General features: G+C 40.7%; 2 protein-coding genes and 1 non-coding gene across 6 annotated transcripts in view; 2 read left to right on the top strand and 1 right to left on the bottom strand.

Annotated features, from left to right (window-relative positions):
* cby1 (chibby 1, beta catenin antagonist) overlaps positions 1-902 on the bottom strand; it is a 3,158-nt gene extending 2,256 nt beyond the window's left edge. For 2 of the 3 annotated variants that reach the window (XM_008436272.1, XM_017310750.1), the window contains exons 1-2: positions 815-901; positions 511-606 (exon numbers count right to left, since the gene is read on the bottom strand). In XM_008436272.1, coding sequence (XP_008434494.1) covers positions 511-606; positions 815-829 — 111 coding nt within the window. In that variant the 5' untranslated portion in view covers positions 830-901. Of the gene's footprint in view, positions 1-510; positions 607-814 lie in introns of all 3 variants that reach the window. The other variant, XM_017310749.1, reaches the window with a different exon arrangement.
* Positions 903-1,292: 390 nt separating this feature from the next.
* trnar-ccu (transfer RNA arginine (anticodon CCU)) lies at positions 1,293-1,365 on the top strand. Its single transcript has one exon. It is a non-coding gene; the product is annotated as a tRNA-Arg (tRNA).
* Positions 1,325-9,924, top strand: plbd1b (phospholipase B domain containing 1b). Of its 2 annotated transcripts, none has more exons than XM_008436275.2 (10): positions 1,325-1,603; positions 2,039-2,252; positions 2,753-2,836; positions 3,573-3,714; positions 3,837-3,983; positions 4,954-5,098; positions 6,185-6,385; positions 8,435-8,575; positions 8,650-8,835; positions 9,738-9,924. In XM_008436275.2, the coding sequence occupies exons 1-10, from the start codon at positions 1,513-1,515 to the stop codon at positions 9,902-9,904; spliced, it is 1,518 nt and encodes a 505-aa protein (XP_008434497.1). In that variant the 5' UTR covers positions 1,325-1,512; the 3' UTR covers positions 9,905-9,924. The 2 variants fall into 2 exon arrangements, with proteins under 2 accessions (XP_008434497.1, XP_017157193.1); XM_017301704.1 differs by having other exon boundaries at positions 1,504-1,590.
* The last annotated feature ends 241 nt before the right edge of the window (positions 9,925-10,165 follow it).

The following is a 10,165-nucleotide window of genomic DNA, read 5'->3' on the forward strand; positions in this document are numbered from 1 at the left end:
CATCCATCCATCCATCCATCCATCATCCATCCATCCATCCATTTTCTTTCACCCTTGTCCCTCAGTGGGGTCACTTCATAATACAATTATTACTAAAGTTAAAAGTAAAAACTACACACAAACATAAAATATAAAAATTACTCCTAAAAGTACACAAAAAACTTATTCAAGTAAATGTAATTTAATAAATACAACTAGTTACTGCTTAACTAGTTACAACCACAAACTTCACTGCAGTTTATTTGGGTTTTATGTGATAAAGCAAAACAAAAAGAGCAGAACTGTGAATAAAATACAGAAGTGCCCACAGCATCTCCATCCGCAGCCACACATTTCATTTAACTTCAGGATAAATTACGTTCTTTGAATCTGAATCTGAATTGAATTTATTAAGTAGGTGACGTATTTTCTGGAATATGAGCAAATTCTCAATGAAATACTCTGAGGTTTGTGGTTATAATGGTACAAATTGTGAAAAGGTTGAAAAGTTAAAATATTTTCGGATGGTACCGTATGAAGGCTGGACAAAGATGCAGATTTGCGAGGCGGAGTCTTCTTGGGGCTGAATGTATTTCCAAACAGCGGCATCAGGGATCTTTTAAAGTCCTAAGAGACAGTACAGCGATGATGAAGAAGATGATGATGTTCAGTGAGTTTAACTCAGTAGTCTCGTTGCTACAGCCTGTTTTTGTCGTTGCTAACGACACCAAGTTACTCCAGCAGGTGAACAACAAAGACGTCCTGAGAGAAACACTAATTCCTGAAAATAAACCTTAACACTAAAATGACTAAAAGAACTTTAAATGTTACCTACAATATTAACCTCCATGGAGAAAATTTATTTAACGACCTAACGTCAAATTATCTTCTCTCCAGTCAAGGATCCTAATGCGCAGGCGCGGAACATACCATCACTCTAAAATAGGAGTATCTGCGCTAATGTGACCCAACTTTACCCCTAACTTAAATGTCAGCTACTAATCGATTTTCTAATGTTTATAGAATAAGCAATATATTAGGAACGCTGCATAAAAATAATAATGTAATATATATTTTGCATCTTAACATCCGAATAACCCCCGTGAAAATGGTACCGCTCAGGAGCCTAACAAGACCTTAAACAGCAAAACCGTTAACGTGACTAATCCAAATGCTCAAGTTCCTCTTTATTATGTTAATAAATCGTATGAAAAAAAAAAAAAACCAAATGAACAACATATTCCTGGCAACATTCAACCCCGCTCTGTAATTGTTCTAACAAATACTATCACGCTGCTGGGTTTTCTTACGTAGCCCCAGTGGCCTAATGGATAAGGCACTGGCCTCCTAAGCCAGGGATTGTGGGTTCGAGTCCCATCTGGGGTGGCTGCATCCTTTTAACCTTAGTTCAATATTTTGTTTTTAGTCATTTAACAAACAATTTGGGAAGAATTTTTCTGCCGACTATCACCATGAATTCTTGACCGCTGTCACACTAATTTTGGGTGTTACTCTCCGTTCAGAACCTGATATATGATGAGAAAACCGAGCATCTGTTTGTGCGTCCTGCTGAGCTCTGTGGCTGCATCGCTGGATGGACAAATTAGCAAGGTGCAAATTTACCGTGAGTAACGCACTTATGTTTGGTTGTATAAGTAACTGAACTGATTAAATAACTAATATGTTAGTTATTTAATATTTTTGGATATGAATTAACAGGTAGGTTTTTCCCTATTTCCATATAGTTTTGACATTAACTTTAAAAAATGTGTTTAGAGAAGATTAGTAATCACTAGAAATATTATTTTGCATCAGTTGTTATTTAGTCATAAAAATAACGTAATTAGAAATCTGTGAAATCAGAATTAGCTTTTTATTGCAATGTGCCCACGTCAAATCCAGCTTTCAAAAGTATTAAAAGTGTATATTTATATCTATTAAAAAAACAAATAAAAGCTATATCTTTCTTTAAAATGGTGCCATGACATTATATTACATAATGTGTTATCTAACCTCAACCCTGTAACCCTGTCCATCCTGGTACAATGGTAAACCTCAGAGGCCACGGTGAACTGGGATGCTGCCCAGAAGAGCGTGACCCTGCAGGAGGGGGTGATGGCGCGGGACGGGGGCGCCTGCGGATTCTTCAACGACTCTCTGCTGCTCTCTGGATGGGGCGTCTTGGAGATCCAGGCTGGCTTTGGAGGAGCGCCGCAGGACGATGAAATCACATTTTACCTGGCTGGTTACCTGGAGGGCTACCTGACTGCTGGGTGAGCACTGAACTGACTCACAAAAACTAAAATGTTGCTGGAATACAGATAAAAGCTGATGTTTCATCATACAAACGATACGATGTTTATTTCCTGACATCACACCAGTTTTACCAACATTATTGCTAATGTTGACTAAATAACACAGCTCTCTCTTTTTCTATTTAAATTCTGAAGCTTTCATCCGTCTCAGCATTTGAATTGTAATATTTGGGTCCAGATCTGTTACAACAAATTTTCTGGACAATAAATCATCCCAGAAGTTATTGCGATAAATGATAATATTGTTGTTTTGACACCATTTTGAAGTAATATAACAGTAATACCAGAACACATTCTGAAAGATCAATAAGCTTAAAACGCTAATGAAGATTTAACCCTGGAACTGGAAGACATTTTAAATATTCCAAATAAAACAACAAAGATAAACTGGTATTGTTCAGTATGTAAAGAGTGAAAGGACAAACTTCACCCAGATGTTTTTCTTCCTTTTCCTGCAGACAGATGTTCAGCCATTTCACCAACATGTTTCCTCAGCTGGTCAAGGATGAGCGAGTTTTAATCCCCTTAAAACTCTTCATCAGGTATGATGGCTTTCTATCATTTAGCAATAATTTATCATATCTATCATATAGCACGTTTTTAGCAACAAGGCAATTCAAAGTGCTTCACATGAATTAGAATGAACTGTAGGTAGAAAATAAGAAAACGAGGAGTTTCAGCCAAAACTAATTCTGAGTTTGAAAAGTCAAATATGTGCTGAAAAAATCAGAAATTTTGAGATTAATCTCAAGTTGAACATTTTGAAAAGTGGAAAATATTTGACTTTTCAAAATGAAAACCTTCCAAATTTTTCCTAGAAAATTTCCGATGTTAATTTAACTTTTTTTTAAAATACATTTTAAACTTTTGAGTCTCAGAAATGTTTGAAATTAACCTCAGAAATTTACTAGAAGAAACTTGGATATTTCTGAGTTTTAAAAGTTGAACAAGGACATTTGAGATTAAATTCTGACATTTTCTAGAAAAAATTGGGAATTTCTGAGTTTGAATGGTTGAAATTTTGTCACAAAAAAGGGCTGCCTAAAATTTAGAAATTAATCTCAGAAATTTTACAGAAAAAACCCTAGAAATTCCTGCTTAATTTGCTGGAAAAAATCTGAAATTTTGAGATAAATCTCAAGTCGAAAAGTAAAAAAGTTTGAGTTTTCAAACGCAGAAATTTCTGTTTTTTTCCAGCAACTTTTTGAAGTTGTTAATTTGCTCCTCCTTTCATAGTGAATTATAAATATGGCGCCTTTATTTCTGCTGGATCCGCAGCAAACAGGACATCTGGGCCAGAGAGCAGGCGGCTCAGAGGAGGAACAGCGACCCCCTGTGGAAGCATGTGGGACTGATCCTGGCCCAGCTGGACGGGCTGCACGCTGGAGCTGCAGAGTGGGCCAAAAGCAGACACAGGGAGGTGTGTGTGTGTGTGTGTGTGTGTGTGTGTGTGTGTGTGTGTGTGTGTGTGTGTATGTGTGTGTGTGTGCGTGCTGGCGGCCTGTCAGACTATCACTTCATTAATCTGTGCCTCTCGCCCAGGCCCTGCCGCTTTTCGCGCTCCAGTTCCTGAATGGTGTGGGTGACCTCCTGGACCTGGTCCCGGCTTTGACGCCTCGCTCCAACTCCTCGGCGGGCTCGGCCGCCTTCAGGAGGCCCGGGATGGGCCTCTGCACGGCCCTCATAAAGGTCAGGCCGAGCCGTGTTGGACCGTTCAGCAGCTCTGGCTGCTTTTATGAGCAAAAGGTCAGAGAGAAAACGGGGTCAGCGGAGCGTTGGTCGGCACTTCTCTCTTTAATTTCCTCCTTCTAAAGAACTTGTGTTAAACATAAGGCTCGGGGGCCAAATCTGGCCCACCGCAGCTTTTTATGTGGCCCTCTAGAGTCCACTTGGACACACAAGTACAACAAATATAATAAGGACAAGTTAACAGTTGTGTGTTTAAATCATTTATTAATCAAATCAAAGCAATTTTTATTTATATAGAGACAAGTTACAAGTATAAGGCCCTCCAATGTGTGGCCCGGGGGCCATTTGCGGCCCTTGAAATGATTTTCGGTGGCCCTTGATCAGAATTCATTTTTATTCTATGTGCTTATTAAATTTAGATTTCCGGTTAATACAGATTTAAAAACAATTTTTGGGAGCAGCCTTTTAAAAAAAATAGACAATTTAAAATCTTAAAACGGGAAAATGGAAGAGGGGACAATTTTCTGTTTTAATATGATTTATTAGTGAAATCAGCCATTAACATTCAGTAACCTCTGATAAAATGCAGACTTTGGTTTTTCCTTTTAATAAACTTTTCAAAATGAAGCAAGAATGAGAAAAAAGACAAATAATGTGATCAACCCAAACATTTAAGTTTTATCGTTTATTTTAATCTGGCAGAAGTTAAAAACATTTTTATATTTTAAATCTACAGTAATTTATAGATTGGTTAGAGGACAGTGACTCTATCATGGTTAGTTTACGGCTGATCAGGTCAAACGGAAAACAAAACAATAGTTTTTGCAATTATGATAAAAAAATACTAAAAAGTTTGGGCCGGCTGCTTTAGAAGCAGGAGAAAATCAAAACCATGAAAAGTGAACTTTAAAGTCAGACCCTGGTGATAAACCGGCTGTTTCTGTGTGGCTCACGGTGACGTCCTGCTCAGGTGCTGCCCGGCTATGAGAACCTGCTGCTGGGCCACTCCAGCTGGTACAGCTACGCCGCCACCATGCGGATCTACAAACACTGGGACTTCCGGGTTTCCGATCCGCGCGTCCACACCGGCCAGATGTCCTTCAGCAGCTACCCGGGTACCAGGCTTAACTCGTCCACACGTCAACAAAAACACCTGCAGATTTCACTCTGAGCTGGCTGAACGGCCCTCCTGCTGTGAGTGAAGTCCATCCCCTCCCTGACGGAGCCGTCAGAGGAGACTCAGGTGTTCAGGCCAAAGATTTGTCAAGTAAAAAATCCTCTTATGGGCTCCACTCCATCAGAACCAAGGTGGTTTTAAGGAGCTATTTATAGAGCGCAGCAGGTTTTCACTTTGCTTTATTAAACTGAAGCAACCAAACGGCGCTGGGATCCAGCAGGATCCGCCATCTTGTTGCTCCGATTATTGGTTGTAATAGCTTTAATGTTGTGGCTTTTTCTTCACTTCTTTACCTGCATGGCGTTTGTTTTCTGACTTGTCTGGATTTATTATCGTCAGTAATGTCTTTCCATATTCTGCGTTGTTTGTTATTATCGTTAAGGTCTTGCCGTCTCGTTTTATTCCTTTGTTTTTAGGCTTTTAGATCAGTTTTAGTTTTTTCCCTCATTTGGTTTGTAGACCTTGCTGTGTTTTAAACCAGGGGGTCCAAAGTGCGGTCCGAGGGCCGGTTGTGGCCCTTTCACTGAATTTAACTGAATTTGACTAACTCTAACTGCAATTCAATGATGTAACAAGGGTAAAATTATTTCCAACATAATTTTTATAAAATGTAATTAACACAAAGTATTTTTAAGTCTTTTTATAAACATGCAGAATCAAGTTTATCCAGAGATTTTTACTGAAAAGTTGAATTTGCTGAACCCAAACCAGCTTTTATTTATTAAACTTTCCAAATATTAGCAAACATTGTGGAAGAAAATGACCCAAATTCTGTTCCTATAATGGCCATCAATTTATTTATCTGTATTTTTAAGCTTAAGTAGTTAAAAATCTGCAGAATGTGACAGCTGCTGCAGATATTTTGTCATCTAGTGCGTCCCGTTTCTACTGCCACCCTGGGTGAGTGCCCATGTCACAAACCGCCACCAGGTGGCGGTGTAAACCTTTGAAACCTGCTGATTTGTCTAGTTTTATCTGAAAATGCTGCAGTAAGCTGTCAGACTAAGTCCTCCTCGTCCTGCAGGGTTCCTCACGTCTCTGGATGATTTCTACCTGCTGGGCAGCGGCCTGCTGATGACGCAGACGTCCATCGGCGTCTTCAACGCCTCGCTGTTCTCGCGGCTCAGCCCTCGCCGCCTGCTGGCCTGGCAGAGGGTCCGCCTGGCCAACGGCCTGGCCCGCAGCGGGGAGCAGTGGGCGCAGCTCTTCTCCAGATACAACTCAGGTGGGATCCGAGCCACAACCGGACAAACTGTTGCTTCACCTGATGAACAAACGGGATGTTTAAAGTCACAATCTGCACCGTTTCCAGCCGAGGCTGCAGCTTTGATCAGACTCAGCTAACAGACTTTATAGTTAGAATATGACACTTGCCATTTTACAGGACAATTAATATAAAGGTAAATTATACACATTTGAAGTTATATAAACTTTCTTAAAAAACAAGAACATTTCTGCGTTGAAGAGTCAAAACTATGCAGGAGAAAAGTTCAGAAATTTTCTTGAAAATGTTTTTTTTTTCTTTCAAATTTAAATATTTTTTCTAGAAAAGAGATTAACCTCAAAATCTTTGTTTTTTTTCCTGAAAAGTTTTGACTTTTCAAAAAATATTTTTCCCAGAAAATGTTCATCTTTATAAACTTTAAAATTTTCTTGTTTTTTCTAGAAAACTCCTAAATATTTAGAATTTTTTTCTATCTACAATGTCGCAGAAATGGCTCCTGGTCTTTAGCCTAAAGAGAAATCCTCCAACCGCAGCACATTGCATTCTGGGTAAATACAACCAAAGCTAACGTGCTAGCCTAGCGCTAGCAGCAGAAATCCTCCAACCGYTAAAATCCTCCATCTTGTTTCCATCTGGTGAAGAAGGAAGTTGCTCTCAGCGTCTTCAGAGGTTTTTGTGTCGTTTCCTTCAGTGGTTCTTGGTGCAGCGCCCCCACAGGCCAGGAGGGGAACAGGTTGGTTTGACTCAGAGCAGCTGGAGGTGGAGCAGATGTTCTGGGTCCAGTAGAACCGGGTTTAACGGACCGTCAGGAGGAAACAGATCGAGTGTTTAGGAGTCTTCCCGTCTCCACCGCTTCCCTCACTGAACATGATGGTGCTTTTAAACATTTATAGATTTCCCCTGAAGTGTTGATGGACCTTGAATTCTGATTTTGTTTCTACGTGTTTCATTGTGATTTTATGTGACAGACCAACACAAAACGATTAAATCTGAAAAGTTAAAGTGTGTTCATGGATAACACCTGAAAAGACCTCCACCGTGTTTTGCTACCCTGACATGGTTGTTTGCAGGAACGTTTGTCGGTTGGCTGTGTTTTCCGCAGAGGCCAGCAGGTTCATGTGTTCATGTCAGAGGAACTCGAACCACAGCAGGGGGTCAAACCACGGCCCGATTTGATTCTGTTCGGGACCGTCCTGACCCAGAACAGAATGTTTTCGTTTGTTGGTGGATGTGAAGGATTTACTCCCCAACAGGTGCTGGTTTTTATGCTTCTATATTCTAATTTATCTGGTAAATGTACTGCTTTTGTTTGGAGGAAGTAACGTGGTTTATTTAATATTTTGTTTTAATCATTCTGTCTTCTTGTTGAGGTCACCTGGTCAAGTGTTGCCATGGAAACGCGCCCGTTAGCAGTGCTGACCAGGTGTTTTCAATCAGCCTCACTGGGAGAATCCATTGAAAGGGACGGGAGACGTTTTGGGCCCAGATTGATTTTGTTTTAGTTTTGAAGTTGTTGGGAGTTCATTGTAATCGTGTGCAATTAACGATTGTACGCGATTAAAAATCTGCAGAATGTGAGTTTTTTGTGTAATATTTTCATAGGAATATAGTTTAGTACAAATGTGTTTTTTTTTCTTTCTGGAAATGTAAACGTTGTCTCCACCCCATAATTATTCCCTTTAAAAGCCAGGTGGTTTCGACCAGAGGGAGACATTTTCCTCCTGTTGGTTGAATTCATGTCAGGCTGCGAACGGGAATGAAACGTTTGAAGAAAAACGGATGGATGGATGGTCGGATGGATGGATGGCTGGATGGATGGATGGCTGGATGGATGGATGGATGGACGGATGGATGGATGGATGGATGGATGGATGGATGGATGGATGGATGGCTGGACGGATGGATGGAATTTTTTGCGTCCATCTTATAATAAAATTTTCTTTGACATTTTTGTAAATTTTATAAAAGCTAGTAGGATCTTGAATAGAAAAGCCTGCCACACTTTTCAGATCCCTTGTAAACCCTTTGCTGCGGCGCTCTGGGTTTCAGGAACCTACAACAGCCAGTACCTGGTTCTGGACCTGAGCAGGGTTCTGCTGCGGCGCAGCATCCGGGCCGGAGCGCTGACGGTGGTGGAGCAGATTCCCGGGAACGTCGTCCACTCCGACCAGACTCCGGCTTTACGCAGAGGTGGGCGGCCGCCTCCGTCTCTGATTCCCGATTCGCTCGGTCGGGGTCGTTCACTGGCCTCCCGCGTTCGGCAGGTTACTGGCCGTCCTACAACGTCCCGTTCCACGCCGAGGTCTACGCCCAGAGTGGGTACGCCGCCATGTGGCGGCGCTACGGAGAAGACTTCTCCTACGACCTTTGCCCCCGAGCCAAAATCCTCCGCAGGGACCAGGCCAGGGTGTCCGACCTCAGCTCCCTCAAATACATCATGAGATACAACAGTAGGTCTAACAAAAACTGTATTCATAATCTATAATCACCGGACATTTTATTAGGTACACCAGCCCCACTGTGTTACGTAAGGAGTGAATGAGCCAATCACAAGTCAGCATCCAGACGGGCTGAAAGCGAAGCGCTGCGGTCCAAACTGAGCCTCAGGATGGAGAAGGAAGAAGAGCTCAGGAGTTTCAGACGGCTAAGGGTACACTGCAAAAAACTGGTTTATTTAGCCTGATATAGAGAGTCATATAGAATAGACTTTATTTTTCCCCAATATCTTCAGCATGCTATTTGTACATTTGTAAATATTTAATTCACAAGCTAAATTTTTTATTTCTAGACTAAATATTTAGTTAGCATGTCTAACATAGTATTTAGCTTCCTGACAATATATTTAGTTAAAGCCAACATGTCCAACATGTTGAACTGAATATTTAGACTAAATATGTAGCTAAAGCTAACATGTTGAACATGTTAGCTAAAAACAGGATACGTTATCATACGTAACATGTTTGCAAACAAAATATTGAGGTGAAATTTAAATATTTAACTAGACATTTAATTTTACTAGGCATTTATTTTCAAAACTAAATATTTATTTTAAAACTAAAACTAAATATTTAGGTCAAAGGTAAATATTTAGCTAATATGCAAATTAGCTTGGCAATGAACAGAAGTGGATTTTCAAAATAAAAGCTGGGTTCTGCTGACCTCCATATGAACTCCTGCTGCTGGTGAGACTGAATTGCTTCAGTCGTCACTAAAATAATGTTTTTTTTAATCCATTATTTTCCTCTCAACATGTCTAACTTGTTTGCTGAAAATAGACATATTGTTTTAGCGACTATGCAGATATTCAGTACTGTAAACTGGACAACTAAAACCCAATCCGGTTCTGTTCCAGACTATAAGAGAGATCCCTACTCCAAGGGCCATCCATGTAAAACCATCTGTTGCCGTAACGACCTGAGACCAAGGAGGCCACGCCCAGGAGGTTGCTATGACACCAAGGTCAGAGTGTGTTTCAGTGATGGCCGGATCACCTTCTTTAGGAATTTTGAATGCATATAGGTTGTTTTCCCTACTGATAGTCCAGTGGACTCGGTTCTATTGGGGCCAAAACTGCTACATTTGATGCAAAACATCCAAAACAAACCGCTAGCCTAGCGCTAGCAGCAGAAATGGCTTGTAGTATTTTACCAAAGACTAAAGAGAAATCCTCCAACCGCAGCACATTGCATTCTGGGTAAATCCAACCAAAGCTAACATGCTAGCCTAGCGCTAGCAGCAGAAATGGCTCCAGGTCTTTAGCCTAAAGAGAAATCCTCCAAC

This window comes from Poecilia reticulata, linkage group LG19, assembly GCF_000633615.1.
Source record: "Poecilia reticulata strain Guanapo linkage group LG19, Guppy_female_1.0+MT, whole genome shotgun sequence".
Lineage (NCBI taxonomy): Eukaryota > Metazoa > Chordata > Actinopteri > Cyprinodontiformes > Poeciliidae > Poecilia > Poecilia reticulata.